This window comes from Ochotona princeps, chromosome X (assembly GCF_030435755.1).
Source record: "Ochotona princeps isolate mOchPri1 chromosome X, mOchPri1.hap1, whole genome shotgun sequence".
Classification (NCBI taxonomy): domain Eukaryota; kingdom Metazoa; phylum Chordata; class Mammalia; order Lagomorpha; family Ochotonidae; genus Ochotona; species Ochotona princeps.
In genome coordinates this window covers 14,443,783-14,462,977 of record NC_080865.1, presented here as the reverse complement: position 1 = coordinate 14,462,977, position 19,195 = coordinate 14,443,783, and the positions used below count along the sequence as shown (strand labels likewise).

The following is a 19,195-nucleotide window of genomic DNA, read 5'->3' as shown; positions in this document are numbered from 1 at the left end:
AATTACTATTAATAATCAAAACATTCTTCCAGATTATCTTTGTGTTTAGTATCACTTGTATGTAGTGATTGTTTTAATTTTTTTTACAACTATAGAAATCTTTTATTTATATAACTTCCTGAGTTCATTTATCCTTATCTTCATTAATAACTGACTGTTTAGCTGTGTTTTTACTGATATATTTGAAAGAACACGTGGTGATTCTGTCAGATGCCTACAGTGATGGTATACAATAAATTACAGTTGAAGAAAAAATTGTGGTCCTGACCCTTCTATATCACAGAGGCAGAACAAAAAGTTGGATTGTCTTTAATTTAGTCTGGTTAGTGATTATTATTACTCTCCATGCATGTTAGAGGACTGAGTTGTGTATTAGCTGGTCTTACTGGGAAAACAATACAAAGCTTTATTAATATAAAGAAAAAAATAGGAAAGGTAGTGCATATTTGTAATTTTCTGTTAATGGAAATGGCTTTGATCCCAACAAACAAGTATTTCCAAATTTGCCAGCTGTTTGCACAGACATTAAGGAGTCGATGATAGGAAACTGATGGCTAGGTTGCCTGTGGGACCATAGAAAAAACGCTATTGGTTGCACCCTTCACGAAGGAAGCACCTGAAAAGATACGCAGACTCATGAGTAATTCTCAAAAACATGAATTTGAATGAATCAAGACAAAATCAGTCTTTTGCGTCCTTTATTATTATTGATAGGGAAATGCTTCTCTAACTTGAATCTGAAGAACCCTTTCCTTTGAACTTTTAACAATAGGTATCAATGATTCCTAATTGATACTTGATTACTACTGCAATATTAAACTCTATTAAAGTTAGTTTTCTCTTAGTGCTGTATCATTAGACAGTATTATCTAAAAAGTGTCCAATCAACAGATGATACTGATTCATAGAAAGCATATTTTCTTCCAAGCTTTTTTTAAAATTTAAAGTATAGTAATATTAAATATTAAATATTTAATAGTGTAATGGAATTTAACTAGAATTAGTAACTTGTTTGTAGTACCATGCCTCTCAGTATGCAACTAGTAAGCATCTTTTTATTTTGTGAAACATTTAGGCCTCGATGGGTGGTTCCAGTATTGCCAAAAGGGGAATTGGAAGTGCTTTTAGAAGCTGCTATTGATCTTAGTAAAAAAGGTAAGTCTAAATATGTGTTTTGTAATTTTACTTCAGTTACAAAGACTTTGTTTTCCTCTATTGTGAGCGCTTTGCTACAGCCTAAGAGCAAAGAATCAAAACTTCTCAGTGGTCTTCAAAGGTGTTTATAAACTTTCTAAAGTTAAAAAGACATAGATTTTACATCTATTGAATCCTGAAGACTGAATTTGTCTAGATCTGCAAAGGATCAGAGGTTAAAAAACATTCTTAACCCTGTGACTTATTTTTTTAATGGGAAACAATACATATACATAGAAACATTTTAAAAGAACCATTCCATAAGTAACCAGTTAGGATATATTTGACTGGACTTCAAATTACATCTGCTTTGCTTGCTTGTTTTGGTATTTCTCTTGCCATTTCTGCTCTCATGTATTGTATAAATCTAGAGATGGTTTATGCTTAACCGTTTCTCTGATATGTCAAAGTTTGTAAGGATCTTTCTACTGAGAATCTTTACTGACGATTTTTTTCATGAAAATTGCCATTTCATTAATACTGTGTTTCTGTAACTACCTTGCTAGTTTGTAATACACAGCAAAATATTTTCCTGAAGAAATAAGACTTGAATCATAAGTTCTATATTTGCAAAAACCAATGAAAAGAAATGTGTAGTTCAGCTGTCCAAAAGTGTGAATTATTTTTTTCAACAATTTCTATTTCAGGTACATTTGATCTCATCAGCCTACTATATTCATTTTTAAGTTGTAAAAGATTTTAAGATTAAATTTTATTCTTTATATAAGTTGGCTTTTACTAGCTTGTGTTGTGAAATAACCAACCTCCCAAATCATAATGGTCTGACATCAGCAAAGGTTTCATTATTCATTCATGGTATGAAAGTACTTCAAAAAGTGTGTAGAAAGATAAAAGTATGAGTTAATTTTATGCAAAAACAGTTTTTTGCATTTAAAATTTTATATTTGATGTTTACATAGTTGACAAAGATGTATGCCATGTAAACCGTTGATAAGGGGTTGGGAGGGTCAAGGAATAGGGAAAAGTAGATGAAGACATTGTTTCCAATTTCCTTTTTCTTCTTCCTGTATCTGGGGGAAGAGGGGTAGGAAGGGGAAAAGCTCACCCAGCATCCTAACCGCATCAGTGTAAGGTACACACTGTCATGTGCAGGAAATAGGGCTTAGGGGCGTGCCTGGGAGTTGCTGTGATTGGGCTCAGTTCCCGCTGGTGCGAATGAGGGCCAAGTGTGTGGTGGGCAGGGTTGGGCCAGGCCACCTCATCCTTTTATTTAAGATTTATTGATTTTCCCCTGAGTCTCAAAGAGAGCTTCCATCTGTTTGTTCACTCCCCAAATGACCGCAACAGCCATATCAGAGCTGATCTTGAAACTGGAAGCCAGAAGCTTCTTTCTGGGCTCCCACACGGTTATAGGTTATCCTCTGCTACTTTGCCAAGTCATAGGATTTGGAAATGGAGCAGCCCCGACTCAAACTAATGTCCATATGGATTGTAGGTCCTAGCTGGCTATTGCATTTTCTTAAATAGGAAGTGTTGCAACTACCAATAGGCACTGTCACAATTGGAATGTCTCATTTATCTTTGAAGAATTTTTCTTTTTTGGGAATGTGCCTTTATGCCTTATTGATAATTATTTGTAAAAATTTAATATGCTATGAAAATTATTTTCCTTTGCTCACATTTCTTTTGTTCGCTTAAACATTTACTTGTCAATTTAGCACATTTTTTTCACATACTCTAACCAACAATTCTTTTTTTTTTTTATTTTTTTATTAGTTACATTACATTATGTGATAGAGTTTCATAGGCTCTGGGATTCCCCCCAACACCTCCCCGTGAATTTAGCACATTTTTTAAGATTTATGTGTCAGTCATATTTCTAAGTACTGGTTATAAAATAGATAAAAATGGGTGGTGATATTTCATCTAACAGTATTGATATTCAGAGAATATGTATCCCTCACTCTTCTGTATTTCTTGTATCATAGTTTGTTTTACACAATGTATAAAATTTTCAATGTTTAGTTATTATTCATTGTATTAGTGAAAATAAAATATTCCATAAATATTGAATAATTTATTATCAGTTAAGAGTTTGTTCTTGGCATATGACTCTAGCTTTTCTGAAATCAGATGAAATTAAAGATATAAAGATGGATAAGTTGAGCAATCAAGCAATCTAAGGATGAAAAGATAGACCTTATTTTTTGTTAAACACTAAGAATATTGATATTAACTTGATTTTTCAACAGAAGCAGATGTTAGACATCGTAAAATGTTAGTTTTTTTTCAATCTTAGAAAACAAAATGCTGCAGAGTACATCTGATCCCCTATTACATCATGCTGATAACCATTATGTGTGTTTAAAGTTGTCATAATTTTCATAATTTGTAGCATTTTCAGTTACTATTATAAATAGCTATGATTACTATTTTTTTTTTTTTACAATTAATCATTTTCCAAGTTTTACCTCTTAGGGTAATACATTAAGGTTTTCTCCAGAGCTGCTTGGCAGTGAACAGTTCCTAGTTATTCTTTATCTTGCATAATTAGACATTGTAAAACAAAGATAATTACTTATAATTAATAACAATGGGCTTTTTTCTCCTTTTCTTAGGCCTTGATATTAAAAGTGAAGCATGTCAACGATTTTTTCGAGATGGCCTAACAATATCATTCACTAAAATCCTTACAGATGAAGCAGTGAGTGGCTGGAAGTTTGAGATTCATGTAAGTCTTTGACTTTCAACACATAGATTTACATTGTGATGCCTTTGGTTAGGAAAGAATGTTGGTGTTAGTGTATGTGAATTCAATTTGGTTTTATGTTTGTTATATTAATGGAACTAAAGGTTCTAAAACCAAAGTTATGAAATAACCTTCAGAAGTTGTGTTTTCTACCTAAAGGCAAGCATGGTCATTTAGAATTAGCATGAAATATAAACTTTGATTTAATCTCCAGGGTTCTCAAGTGTTTATTAATTTGGGCAAGTTATCAAATTTAATTGAAAAAAATTATTCTTTCCAATTTTAAGAGCACACTTTTATATACCTTTAAGGAATCAAAACATCCAGGATTGTGACTTTTAACTAAGTCTGGGACTCCAAAGGGTTATTGTAGATGTAAATGAGGTGAGCTTGCCTTGCAGGAAAAGGACTACAAAGAAATATGCATATTTCAGCCTGGTGGAGTGTAGCATAAAAAATCATCTGCTGTAAATTTAAACCACAAGGCACTATGCAGTTTTGTGATCTGAATTCAAATTGTAGTCATGGGAAGTGCAAAATTTCGCATGTAGTCAAGGGAAGTCAAGATTTGTATTGTCTTTGAATTGGAAGAGACAAATATAAATCCCCTTTACAAACATCTTTAGTGTAGGAACGTGGTAACATTGAGTATAGGATTTAATTAGATTGAAGCCTAAAATGAAAATATATACCTTAGCCTGAAATAAAAATGCTGTATATTACTACAAATTTTTGTTCTTTGCTTATGCTGTGACCTTGGTTGTAACATAATAGTATTTTTGTGGTATATGAACTATTTCCCAAATACAGCCATCGCATAAAACTCCATATTCATTTGTATATAATATATAAATTTAGATATGGAAACTTTGGAAATGGTGTCAGACTTCATGCTGAGGTTTAGATAGTAAATCTCCATTTTAGATAATTGATTATTGTTTAAATTTTAGGATTGCTGCCTCCGGTTTACAAATTCTAAGGAGAAAACAAAATATTTTTAGTCTTTTGTTTGTGAATATAATAGCAGGAAATTTAGACACCTCGTTCATTTTATATGTCATAATGAATGACTTTAGAATGTAGATACCATATAAGTTATGAAGCAGGTGCTGATTTGTTTTGATTATTTCTGATATTAATGAAATTAAATGAAGCTCAAATTAGTATAAAAATGGAACAGTTATTAAAATTAGTAGATAACTTTTGTTTGCAATTGCAATTTTTTGATCTTCTAAATCACCTTTCCTCTGTATATAACAGAGATGTATTATTAACAATACTCATCGACTAGTGGAGTTGTGTGTGGCCAAGTTGTCCCAAGACTGGTTTCCACTTCTAGAACTTCTTGCCATGGCCTTAAATCCTCATTGCAAATTCCATATCTACAATGGCACCCGTTCATGTGAACCCGTTTCCTCAAGTGTTCAGTTGCCTGAAGATGAACTCTTTGCTCGTTCTCCGGACCCTCGATCACCAAAGGTGTGTTGGTTTATTAATTTCAGAATGAAATATTAGTTATTTTACAGAACTCATTTTAATATGAAAAGTAACTTGATATTATTAAAGGAATTCTGAGTTAATTGTGTATTAGATGCTTTGTTTTATACCAAAGCTATTTTTGTTTCTGTGGCTGTTAACTTTTTCAGTGATTAAACAAATTGTGACTCTAAAAATATAGAGACCCGTGAGCCCTTTCCATAGCTGTTGGCATCCTAGTTGACTGCTAACGGGTCTCCTTTTCTTGCTTTCTCCAGGCATAAGTCAGTCCCTATTTTCTTTTGCCTTTTGTTTTTGGAAATAGTCATACTTTGGTTTGGTTTCAGACCATATTTTCCTTTGAAATAAACTATGTATTTTAGGATTTTTGACTCAGAAATTAAGTGTTCTGTATCAGTGTAAACATGCTCTACATTTTAAAACATGTATCCTTAAACTATGCTGCCTTAAATAAATACCTTTTTTTTTTTTAGCAAAATCGCAGGTAGTACCAGTATATAAGAATATAAGAATATTTCAAGTTTGCACGTTGACTGCATTTTTCTAAATTGACACTGTGCAGTTTTTAGATTTTCATGTTAGACATACCTTCATCTACTGGTTTACTAGATGAAAATGAATGCCTCTTAACAGCCAGGGTTGAGCCAGCGTGAAGCCAGGAGCTGGGAATTGAATCCAGGCCTTTCATGTGGGTGATAGCTATACAAATATGTGCCTTTCTGGTGCCCCCCTAGTGGGAAGCGGTGGTGGAGGGCTGAGCTAGAGCATGAATGCAGACACACTGATACTGGGTGCAGGCTTCCCAAGTGGCAAAGGCTTGCCACAGGAGAGACATTTTTAGTGTTGTGAGCCTTACAGCAATTTTCTTGTTCCAAACGAGACAAAAATCTGAAGTAGAGTGCTTGTCTTACTCTGTTAAAAGCACAAATCATCAAAATGTGTTGATGTCAGGCTTGAGATTTTCTGATCTTAGCTAAGCTAGTCCGTATTGTTGCCACTAGGTGGCATATTTTTGCTTGAGTAGCCCATATTATATCTAAATCATGAGAACCCTCAAGATCAGGATTTTCGTCTACACCGGCATTTTCTTTTATTTTTTATTTTGCAGGTCAATAATCTATAGTCTGGCAGGAAATAACTACTCAGTTTAGCATAGATAAATACAAAGGTTTTGGATGACTTCTGGTCAAAGATGTTTTCATATCTTTGAAGCCTTATTTTCACTGTTAAGCTTATAGCTACTATTAGGATAATTAACCTTTCATACCCTTTAAGAGTATAATTTATGGGTCTGGCATGTTGGCACATGGGTAAATCCTTGTCTTGCACATGCCAGGATCCTGTATGGACACTTGTTCATGTCCTGGCTACCCCACTTCCCATCCAGCTCCCTGCTTCTGGCCTGGGAAAGCATTGGAGGATGGCCCAAAGCCTTGGGACCCTGCACCCATGTGGGGAAACCCGATAGAAAGAAGCTCCTGGCTCCTGGCTTCGGATCAGCTCAGCTCTGGCCATTGTGGCCACTTGGGGAGTGAATAGCAGACGAAACATCTTTCTGTCTCTCTCTTCCTCTCTCTATATTTGCCTTTCTAATAAAGATAAAAATAAATTGAAAAGCATATTTATGTGATCCAAGTCTTCTGTTTGCTGTTGTTAACACTAAACAATTCTCAATTTGAAGAGCTCTCAGTATTACTAAATATTCCTTATTGATAAACATGTGTTTCAGGTAAAGAAACATGGAAAGATTAGCTTTAGACTGCTTCCTTTCTTGATTATTTAACCTTTTGTATCCAATGACAAGGAAGATAACCATGAAGAGCTTAAATTGCAGAGTTATATTGAATTTACTTAATTGCAATTCTTTTAAAACTGTTAGAAGACTACCACTTGCGTTCCTGTTTTCTTTGTAAAATGAACATTAAAAAGTTTTATTTGGCATTTTCTGTTTTTCTGAAACTTTTTTAAAGTAGAGAATAGAATTGTGTTTGCTTTAGGTAGAGAGATTGCCTCTTTACCCTTTGCTCTTCTTCTTAGTAGCTTTGAAAATGTGACCTTTTAGAATAAGTAGAAAATACTGTTTTAAGTATGTTACCTTTTAGATAATGTTTTGCTTCATAACTACATAACCTTTTAATTCACTTCAAGATTTTAAATAATAGCCAAATTTTTTTAAAGATTCATCAGCCAGTATGGTGCTTGAAGAGGCTAATCCTGTGCCTTGTAGCACCAGCATCCCATGAATTATAAATCAGTGTGCTAGATTACCAGGGGATTTGGGTTTTTTGCAGATGCTTTTTAATCTGTATTAAATTACTTTATTCTATAGTATTTTTAAATGGTTAGAAGGTATTCATTCTCTGTGATGCGGTTTCTGAAAAAGAATACTTACTTTAAATTCTGATGTATGTGCTCTGTACTTTCTCCTGTTGCTGAGAGATGAGATTATTATGAACAAGATGTAATATCTTAGTTTACAAAAATGATGTGACATTTGTTTTACTGAGTTTAATGTTTAGGTCAAGTTACCACTCTGTTTACCTAAAAGCAAGTAGTTAACTGTGTTTCATTAATATTACAGGGTTGGCTAGTGGATCTCCTCAACAAATTTGGCACTTTAAATGGGTTCCAGATTTTGCATGATCGTTTTATTAATGGATCAGCATTAAATGTTCAAATAATTGCAGCTCTTATTAAGTAAGTTACATTTTTAAATATTTAGTATCTTGTAGAACAGATTGTAGTTATTTAGTTGTGATTTCCATTTATTACCTAGATTTTTCTTTTTTCAGTTTGAGGGATCAGTGGAGGCAGAGGGCTTCCGTACCATCCATAGACTGTCTCATTGCTGTCAATCCAGCTCTTCCACACAGGTGGTAGGAGCCCAGTTACTTAAGCCATAATCTAGTCTTCTTAGGGCTTGTTAACAGGAAAGTAGGGTTGGAAACCTAAGTTGGAAATGAAACCCAGACACTCCCAGGTCGGATGGCAGACATCTTAGCTACTGTACCAAATGCCCACTCCTGGATTTTATTTTATTTTATTTTTTTAGACTGAGTGTTTAGTCCTAATTGATGTTAAGTAATTGAGTACTAAAGTAGTTTGTGTATTTTGTTTATTTGTTTCAGACCATTTGGACAATGCTATGAGTTTCTTACTCTTCATACAGTGAAAAAGTACTTTCTTCCAATAATAGAAATGGTTCCACAGTTTTTAGAAAACTTGACTGACGAAGAACTGAAAAAAGAAGCAAAGAATGAAGCCAAAAATGATGCCCTTTCCATGATTATTAAATCTTTGAAGAATTTAGCATCAAGGGTTCCAGGACAAGAAGAAACTGTAAAAAATTTAGAAATATTTAGACTAAAAATGATACTTAGGTAAGCTACTTATAGCTAAAAATGAAACTTAGATAACCTACCCATTTAAAAGGATTATACATTTTTAGCATCATACTGACTACTGAATTTCTTTCATAGATTATTGCAAATTTCTTCTTTCAATGGAAAGATGAATGCACTGAATGAAGTTAATAAGGTGATATCTAGTGTATCATACTATACTCATCGCCATGGTAATCCAGAGGAGGAAGAGTGGCTTACAGCTGAAAGAATGGCAGTATGTTCTTTTTATTCTGCTATTTGGAACAAGAATGTACTTTAAAATAATCATTAGAAAAACTATACCTAGAAATAATAATAGTTAGCATTTTCAAATAAATCCTTATTGGGGAGCATTTTGATTATAACTCCATTAATGTTGGTGAATTTTTTCTGGTGGTAACATAGTTTATTATTTGGTAGTTCTATTGGTAACTTAGTAAGTCTTTGATAAACTTATTGGTGAATGTTGTTTTCTTAAGTATTTACTAGTATGGAGTTGGTTGAAATAGATTCACTAGAGGTGATCTCATGAATTAAATTGGTAGCTTCTGACATCTTATGAATGAAGTGGCCTATTCATCTGATCAATTCTTGTAACAATTTTTAAACAGGAAATAGAATTATAAAATAAGATTTACATGGAATTTTATTATAATTTTGAAAATTTCATTTTTAAGTCACTTAACATTTTGACATTGAATATTTAAGAAACATTCACTGTATTTTATACATACTGTTTTAAAATGAAGCCATATATGTTATAGATCAATGTGGTTTTTTTGTTTGTTTGTCTTTTTGGTGACAATACTAGGAATACAATTCTTTGCCTTCAGAGAGTCCTTAAGTTTAGTAGGGGGGAAGTGATTAGAATGTGGTTAAAGATACGCGGAAAACGCTTAGACACAGGCCCTGTGCAAGGCAGCGGTCTGGTGGTAGATGTCTGGTTTCATAGGCAGGATGTGCCTTTCTGTCTTGTGGAAAATTGAGCAGAGCTACTGAAATGGTGCTAGTCCTAGGTAGGACAGAAAATGGCATTGAGTGCCTAGAGAATTTTTAAGCCATTTATCGTTGTCACTTTTTTCTGTATTTTACAAAATTATTAGTAGAAGTTAAAAAGCTCACCTTTTATCAGGTGAGAAAGTGCATTTGTGTAGCACATGTTAGATCTTTTTTTTTTCCAAACTAAATACTGTAAAAATCAGATTGGATTCTACCTTTTTGTATGAGCAGTTAATGAATTCTGCTCTGGATATTAAATAAATGCAAGTCTAGCACTGTTAGTAAGGTTAATTCTGTGGAAACATGCTGACTTGAGATTTTAAATGTAGCTCCTGTTTATTTTCTATAGTAGTATAATTTGTTATTGGGATTATTCAGAAGATTCAAGAGCTAATGAATAAGCAGGAATAGTATCTGCTGCTTGGTAATCAGTTAATAAAAATAAAAGAAAAAATGCTTTTTAACCTAAGATCTTAAACATAATTCAGAGATAAAAACTATATGAAGGGTCTGAACATCTGAAAATTGGCCCTGTGTCACCCTACCTAAACTGTGGTAAGTGCTGAACTGTAGAGTTGGTTTTTTTTTTTTTTATGATTTCAGTGAGCATTTCAGTGTGAGCATTTCTGTATGTGCAATATTATGTCCTTTGAAATTATTGTTTTTTTCATAATTTTCTGTTGGTGCATTTTTGTATACTTGCCAATGTTTTTGGCATCTAACTTAGATTGCTTGTTAAATGTAGACAGTTCTTACATATTTTTTAAAAAGTTTCTGTGTTTTAGTTTCTGCTTTGAACCAAGTCTTTGAATTATGTTTAGGAATGGATACAGCAGAACAATATCTTATCCATAGTCTTGCGAGATAGTCTTCATCAACCTCAGTATGTAGAAAAGCTAGAGAAGATACTTCGTTTTGTCATCAAAGAAAAAGCTCTGACTTTACAGGATCTTGATAACATCTGGGCAGCACAGGTAAGGAATTTAAGATGATGTTTATTTTTTTTGAAAGAATGATGATGCTTGAGTAAAGCAATACTTGAAAATACTCTGTCAACTGTATTTGGTAAAAGTTGGCTATTTATACATTAAGAGGTGCACAATACAACAAGAGTGTAAAGTTGTCTAATTGGTTCCCTTCATAGACTTAAGGGAAGAACTTGGAATGTTAGGAAATTTATTTTATTTTTTTTAAAGATTTATTTGTTTTTATTACAAAGTCAGATACACAGAGAGGAGGAGAGAGAGAGAGGAAGATCTTCGTCCGATGATTCACTCCCCAAGTGACCACAACGGCCGGTGCTGTGCCGATCCAGAGCCAGAGCCAGGAGCCAGGAACTTCCTCCAGGTCTCCCACACGGGTGCAAGATCCCAAAGCACTGGGCCGACCTCAACTGCTTTCCCAGACCACAAGCAGGGAGCTGGATGGGAAGTGGAGCTGCCGGGATTAGAACCGGCGCCCATATGGGATCCCAGCACGTTCCAGACGAGGACTTTAGCTGCTAGGCCACACTGCTGGACCTAGAATGTCAGGAAATTTAAATCACTTGTTTAGAGACTTACAATGACTAATCTTAAAAGATTTATAGGTTTTCAGAGGTACTGCTAACTTTGACATGTAACGGCTGAAAACTTGAGTTACTCTAATGGTATACTTCACTCATGAATCACTTAGGGATCATCATATCTGTATACATTACAAAGCTTGCCCTTTTTTTCGTCTGTAGAAACCAGAAAAATGGTTTTGTCTTACAGTGCTTAGTTTCCAGTTTGTGAAGAAAGCATTGGTGTGCCTCAGTTTTTTCCTAGTTGCAGTGTTAAAATTCAAATGTGTTACATGAATTACCTATGTACATATTTAGATCAAGAAATTGAGTGCTGTTTTGCCTAATGTTTAGTTTGCCCGTATCATGTATTAGAATGCTTGGGTTTGGATTCCTGCCCATCAACTTCCTGCTAAAGTAGATCCTGAGAGGTAGCAGTATGTGGGGGGATGTCATTGCAGGCAATTGGGAAGTAAACCAGTGGATGGGCACTCTGTCTCTCTGCCTCTAATTTTTTAAAAAATGAAATTGATTGTTTTTAGAGCACAATTGTAAAGCATTTATATAGTTAGGAACTTTCTTACGTTGCTTGGTTAAATTAAGGAAACTGATGATCAGATTCTAATGTACTATGATAATTGTTTTTGTTTCTTTTTCAATAGGCAGGGAAACATGAGGCCATTGTGAAAAATGTACATGATCTCCTGGCAAAATTGGCCTGGGATTTTTCTCCTGAACAACTTGATCATCTTTTTGATTGCTTTAAGGTAACTGTAATATAGTAAAGTTACCTTTTATTTTAAATGTAACTAAATCATTAAATCTGTGATTTTTGTTACCTAATGAAAACTTAATAGCTAACTCAGTGAAAATTTAACAAGGAATGGGTGTTCATAGGTTTTTTTTATGTGATCACCTTCTTTTTAGGCTAGTTGGACAAATGCAAGTAAAAAGCAACGTGAAAAGCTACTTGAACTGATCCGTCGCCTTGCAGAAGATGATAAAGATGGTGTAATGGCACATAAAGTGTTGAACCTTTTATGGAATCTGGCCCACAGTGATGATGTGCCTGTTGATATCATGGACCTGGCTCTCAGTGCCCACATAAAAATACTGGATTATAGTTGCTCCCAAGTAAGCAACTGCTGCTTTCTCCACTTGCGATGTATCTCCTTCACAGTTAGAATGGCTCCATTACAGGGCAGTTCTAGGCTATTCATTATTATTTTAAAAATGATGTGCTAGAATTTACAGGCTTTATTCATACAAGTCTGCTTTTCTTTATCTAGATCTCTGCATCAGGGCTTTACAAATAATCTAAAAAGCATCTTTACTCTTCTTGAGTGAATAGTGTCAGCTTAGGTTATTTAATGGTGGTATGTCAACTGTATGGTACTAAAATACCAGTCTGAGATACATTATAAAATAGTAAAGCTGATAGGGGACATTCAGAAATGAGAGAAGTTAGGTTTTCTTTGCTGATAGGGAAATGGTGGGAGAGAGAAGGCCAGTTGGCTTTCCCAAACAATGAAACCTTTAGTTGATATGTTAAATGTTCATACTAGATTCTGTGATACAAGAGAATCTCTTAAAAGTCAGTGTTTAATTCTGGCAAACATTTAAAACCAGACTATGAATTTGCCACATATTTTTGGATAGGTATATTTGGGTCCTTGTCATGCAGAACTTTTACATAGTACTGTCCGGTTTGAAGTTTTGATAGTAAACATAAGACAAACATGTACGTAAAGCTCTTTTTCATTATTGAATTGTAATATAGGAATGTGACACTAAAATAAAAGCTTTTATTGTATTTTCAAAATAATGATAGTAAAATTCTCACTGCTGGCCTATATTAAGCATTAAAATTGTATGTTTCAGGATCGTGACACACAAAAGATCCAGTGGATTGACCGTTTTATAGAAGAACTTCGCACAAATGACAAATGGGTTATTCCTGCACTGAAGCAAATCAGAGAAATTTGTAGTTTGTTTGGTGAAGCACCTCAAAATTTAAGGTAGTGTATTTAATCCCGGGACATGAAAAATCTTTCTGCCAGTGTTTTTGAAAGAAACACCAAAATTTGCAGAAGCAAATTTAAAAGAAAATTAGTGAGGTGACAGGAGACAAAAACATTAGATTTTTTGTTTGTTTTTAGAAAGATTTCTTAGGGCCCAGTGCTTTGGCTTTTGGTACAAAGAAATTTCGAAATTTTTGCCTAATTTTTTCATAATAAGCATTTTCATGACTTTATATGTAGATTTAAAACTATGTTGACATCAGCATATACTCTTCCCCTTTTTTCCCACAAAATTTTCAACGTTTCATGGGATACAGTTATCCCAAGGCTGAGTAGAAACAATGTGAAATTGCAGACACTTATCTTAGTTACATTTGGGCAAATATTTTGATATATTTGGCCTGGTATTAACGTTAATCTTTTAGGCAATGTGAAAATTTTTTAATTTAAGGTTTATTTATTTTCACATGATAGAGTTACAGAGGAGAGTCAGAGGAATCTGCGGCTCAGACTCCAAATTACCACAATGGCCAGAGCTGAGCCAATCTGAAATTGGGAGCCAGGAGTTTCCTCTGGGCGTCTCATGTGGATACAGAGAGCCATAGGCGGTCCTCTGCTGCTCTCTCAGCTCACCAGCAGAAAGCCAGATCAAAAGTTTTAACAGGTAGCCCTAGGATCAGCACCCATATGAGATGCCAGTTGCCGCAGGCACATAATCAGCCAGTATGCCTTTGAGCCTACTGCAGCCATTTCTGAAATCTTTTTTGCAGGTAAACCTTCCACACTGCTAAAGAGTGGCCTAATATTCACTATTAATAGTTACATCTGTGAAAATTGATTAATTTCAATAAGAATGACAGATCCAAAGGGCTGTAGATCTCTTTTTGTTGAAAGGAGCATACTTATCTAGAAACTAAGTACCTCAGAATGCACCTTGAATACCAGTCTTTGAAGTAAGCTTCCCTGAGGCAGAGTTGGAGACAACATGTAAAATAAGGATAATGTCTTGTTTTTTTAATTACTCAGTATTTTGTTGATGCATTGTTTTGATGTCATTAAAGGAAGTCATTGGACAGATGTGTAAATTTTTTAGGTTTTAAAATTAGTAGCTGAGATCTTAAGTAGTATAAGCTCTTTCGATTATAACAGAATTTAATTGCCTAATTATATTGTTAAGTTCTTCTCGTTTCAGTCAAACTCAGCGAAGCCCCCATGTATTTTATCGCCATGATTTAATCAATCAACTTCAGCACAATCATGCCCTAGTTACTTTGGTAGCAGAGAACCTTGCAACTTACATGGAAAGCATGAGATTGTATGCCAGAGGTATGAATTATGGGAAACAATAAGTGATGATTTTTTTGGTTTTTTTTGCTAAGTGCTTGTCTTTGTCATGCCTCTTGTTAAACTGTTTCTCATTCAGTGTCTGAGAAGCTCTGCCTGCTTATTTTAAACCTTTTTTTACATAAGGAATAGTGGTGTGGCAGCTTGCAGCTATACCTGTTCTTCCACAATGCTGGCTGAATAGGGCTGTTTTCTTTTTTTAAGAATTTATTTATTTCTAGTGAAAAGGCAGATTTACTGAGAAAGATCAGAGAGAAAGGTCCTTTTTGGTTCACAATGACCTAAGCTGAACCAATCCGAATCTAAGAACTTTGAGCTTCTTCTGGTCTCCCAAGTGAATTCGTAGTCCCAAGGATTTATACTATCCTCCCCTGCTTTCCCAGGCCACAAGCAGGAGGCTGGATGGGAAGTGGAGCAGTGAGGATACGAACTGGCGTCTACATGGGATCCTAGTACTTGCAAAACATGTGGAACAGCTGGGACACGAACTGGTGCCTTTATGGGATCCCAGCACTTGGAAGTGGAGGATTAGCTAGTTGAGGCATCATGCCGGGCCCTGTTTTTTATTTGGTTATGTATTTTATTGACTTGTCTAAGTCTTCTCCTGAGTATTTATTATAGGTTTTTCATAATCCTAAATCCAGACTTGTAAGAGCTTCAAGGATTGTGGATTAAAAATTTCGAAGATTACACAAGGAGCTGTAAGAATTTTGAAGCTTGGGCCCGGCACAATAGCGTAATGTTTAAGGTCCTCACCTTGAACGTGCCAGGAACCCATATGGGCGCCGGTTCTAATCCCGGCAGCTCCACTTCCCATCCAGCTCCCCGCTTGTGGCCTGGGAAAGCAGTCGAGGACGGTCTGAAGCCTTAGGACTCTGCACCCGTGTGGGAGACCTGGAGGAAGTTCCTGGCTTCAGATTGGCACAGCACCAGCCGTTGCGGCCACTTTGGGGAGTGAATCATCGGACGGAAGATCTTCTCTCTCCTCCTCTCTGTACATCTGCCTTTCCGATAAAAATAAATCTTTAAAAAAAAGAATTTTGAAGTTTGTCTTGGATTAAAAATGTGAAAATGTTTAAGCACATGTGGGTATATCAAGAAATGATTCTTAAGTGCCTGTTATCTGGAGTTCTGTACTGGATATTGGATTTTCTTTTCAATAAACCTTTTTCCTTTAAAAGATTTATTTGTTTGAAAGAATTATAGATTGATTTTCCATCTGCTAGCTCCTTCCCGAAATGGCTGGAGTGGCAGATCTGGGACAGTCTCAAACAGGAGCTCCTTCCACGTCTCCCACATGAATGGCAGGGGCCCAAGACTTTGGTTCCTTCTTGACTGATTTCCCAGGCCAGAAGCAGGGGGTTTGGTGGGAAGTGGAGCAGCCAGGATCCAAACTGACACCTGTATGGAATGCTGGCACATGCAAGACGAGGATTTAGCCACTAGACTGTCATACACCAGGCGCAAGACATCAGAACTCTTTATGGGGGTTCTTTGTGATTTAAAGAATTAGTTAATTTTACTCATTTTATGAAGTTTTTATCTGAAGAAATAATAGATGGAAGTTGTAAAAAAGTTTTTAAAGATTTATTTATTTATTTTGGAAAATCAGAGTTATAGTGAGTTGGAGAAACAGAGAAAGATCTTCCACTTGTTGGTTCACTCTCCAAGTGGCCTTAACGGCCAGAATTGAGCTGATCCAGAGCCAGGAGCCAGGCACTTCCTCCAGGTCTCCCCCACGTGTGCAAGGTCCCAATGGTTTGGGCCGCCCTCAACTGCTTTCCCAGGCCACAAGCAGGGAGCTGGATGGGAAGTGGAGCTGCCGGGATTAGAACCGGCACCTATATGGGTTCCTGGGACGTGCAGGACGATGACTTCAGCCACTACGCTACTGTGCCAGGTCCAAAATGGAAGTCTTTAAAATAATTTTGTCTTGGTGACAGTGCTTCAAGAATTATTTAATACCCTGTAAAAATTTAATGAAATGCATATTATTTTTTAGAATATTTGTTTTAATGTTCTGATTACATTTTCCCATGGGCTTTTTGCAGTGCTCTTGGAGATCTTTATAGTCGAGACAGGAAACACACGGGATCATTAAACCTCTTACTCCGCAGAGTACTTACGTTGCAATGTGGAAAGCACACAGGTGTTAGCTTTCTTAGCTTAATTGTGTCAAAATAAATGATGAAAGTAATTGCACCTGTTGAATACAACGTCAGTTTTCGAGTTAGAGTAAACTACTTAGGAACCTTATATATTTTGTTTTTTTGCAAGATTTGTTTTGTTTCAAAGGCAGAGTTGAGAGAGCGAGCTTCATGGGCTGGTTCCTACCCCATAGTGACCTGTGTGCATTAGGCAGGAACCAGGAGCTTAGAAAACTCCATCTGGATTGCCCATGTGAATAGCCAGGTCCCAAGTGCTTAAAAGCTGTTTTCTACTTCCCCACATTCATTAAATTGTCTAGTATTTTCCTAAGAGGATAGGGCAAAAAATATATTTTTTAAAAAAGCATGGGATGCATCCAGCCCCCTGCTTGTGGCCTGGGAAGGCAGTTGAGGACGGCCCAATGCATTGGGACCCTGCACCCGCGTGGGAGACCTGGAAGAGGTTCCTGGTTCCCGGCATCGGATCGGCGCGCACCGGCCTGTTGCAGCTCGCTTGGGGAGTGAATCATCGGACGGAAGATCTTTCTCTCTGTCTCTCCTCCTCTCTGTATATCTGACTTTGTAATAAAAATAAATCTTTAAAAAATAAAAAGCATGGGATGGGGAAAGCATTTATGCAATGTAATGTTAATTGTCAGACAAAAAGTAGGAATTTAAATCTTTGAGCTACAGGTATTTATTTCTTAGCTGCAATCTTTAGAAATGCTGCTTCCTGCAGCTGTGACTAGAAGGATTTTCCTAGCTGCTAGTTTCAAAGACTACTACTACTATGTTGTCTTTCTCTGTACTGTGTTTCAAAAGGTCTGTTCCAGTAGGCATGGCTAAGAGAACTAAGACAGGCTGAGAATACCGGGCTATTTACAATACGCCAACCAAACTTGCTGCTAAAGTGGATGCTGTGTTTATCAGGAAGGCAATCTAGAAAATGAGATAACTTCTGTACCCCATTTCTAGCACATAATCATAACGTACAGGAGTATCTTTCTGGTAGAAGGTGGCAGTATCTGGCCTCTTGCTGCTGCTCAGTGGGTACAGATGTTCTTCCAGAGAGAGAGAGAGAGAGTGTGTGAAGGCCAAAACCTTACTGTTTGTACTTGGAGTGACTTCATTCCCAGTGCATGCTGTGCCTGAAGATGGTATCCATATTAGAGATTTTGGTGTAGAACACTTTAAAAGGGTGCCCACAGCTGTACTGATAATGGAACACCGAAATACCCAGAAGATGTAGTTAAAGACAAAGAGAGGCTCCCTTGGAGGTCAGGAATGCTGTGTTATATTCATTAAGCTGCATCCACTCAAAAACAAGAGCGGAACATACGGTCAAATTGAAAACTGCCCATTGATCCAAAAGAAAGGGATAAACCTTGACCAGTGTAGATAGGGTCCCAAGATTCAGCTTCTAACCAAGTAAAACTAGGTGAACAACAAACTACCTTGATTCAGGGACAACTCCTTGGAAGCCAGGGTGAAAAATTGGATGTATTCCTGGCAGTATGTGTATATACACAGTTTCCTCATGTCTGGAATGATTGAAAAGGGATCATGCATTCTGCTAATCTCTGAATCCAGTGCATATATGTATGTAAAGGTTTAAAATATAGCTAGTAAGAGAATTGAAGTATCCTTTGACCAGTAAGAAACTTGTACTTAATCAGGAGGCAACTCCTAATTCGCCAAGATAAAAGATAAAAGTGAGGACAGAGTTGCCATAGGTTGTATAGTGGTAGGATGAATAAGCTTCATAAAGTTCATTCTGCCTAGTCATTAAACAACGAAGCAAATACCTTTAACTGGAAGGAGTGGGATCAAAATCCAAATAGCTGCAATGTGTCTAAAATGTGCAGGTATGAAGAACATGTAGGCTCCAACAGAAAGATTTGATCCATACCGTAATTGCCTTTGAAAGGAATCCAGATGGGCTCCAAGAACTGAGTAAAATGATGCTGTAATTAAAGTAGGATGACAGTGTTTACGTATCAGTGAACATGCACAAATTAATTTTGAAGAAGAACCTGTTTAAAGTATACTAATCCAAATGAAAATTGACTAGGTGATCTCACGGTTAGATTTGAATTGGTAAAAGAATCTGTTAACAGGGCCTGGTGCGGTGGCCTAGTGACTAAAGTCCTCACCTTGCATGCTCCGGGATCCCATATGGGCACCAGTTCTAATCCCGGTGACCCCGCTTCCCGTCCAGCTCCCTGCTTGTGGTCTGGGAAAGCAGTCGAGGACGGACCAAGACCTTGGGACCCTGCACCCATGTGGGAGACCCAGCAGAAGCTCCTGGCTTAGCTCCAGCCGTTACAGCCATTTGGGGAGTGAATTAACAGATGGAA

General features: G+C 36.2%; 1 protein-coding gene across 9 annotated transcripts in view; it reads left to right on the top strand.

Moving 5' to 3' along the window:
* USP9X (ubiquitin specific peptidase 9 X-linked) overlaps nt 1-19,195 on the top strand; it is a 132,500-nt gene that overhangs the window by 50,213 nt on the left and 63,092 nt on the right. For 7 of the 9 annotated variants that reach the window (XM_058658743.1, XM_058658744.1, XM_058658742.1 and 4 more), the window contains 11 exons: nt 1,076-1,155; nt 3,774-3,886; nt 5,165-5,383; nt 7,983-8,098; nt 8,530-8,781; nt 8,881-9,019; nt 10,605-10,757; nt 11,989-12,093; nt 12,254-12,460; nt 13,208-13,344; nt 14,525-14,673. In XM_058658743.1, the coding sequence (XP_058514726.1) occupies nt 1,076-1,155; nt 3,774-3,886; nt 5,165-5,383; nt 7,983-8,098; nt 8,530-8,781; nt 8,881-9,019; nt 10,605-10,757; nt 11,989-12,093; nt 12,254-12,460; nt 13,208-13,344; nt 14,525-14,673 (1,670 nt within the window). The remainder of the gene's footprint in view (nt 1-1,075; nt 1,156-3,773; nt 3,887-5,164; nt 5,384-7,982; nt 8,099-8,529; nt 8,782-8,880; nt 9,020-10,604; nt 10,758-11,988; nt 12,094-12,253; nt 12,461-13,207; nt 13,345-14,524; nt 14,674-19,195) is intronic. The other 2 variants (XM_058658747.1, XM_058658745.1) reach the window with 1 other exon arrangement.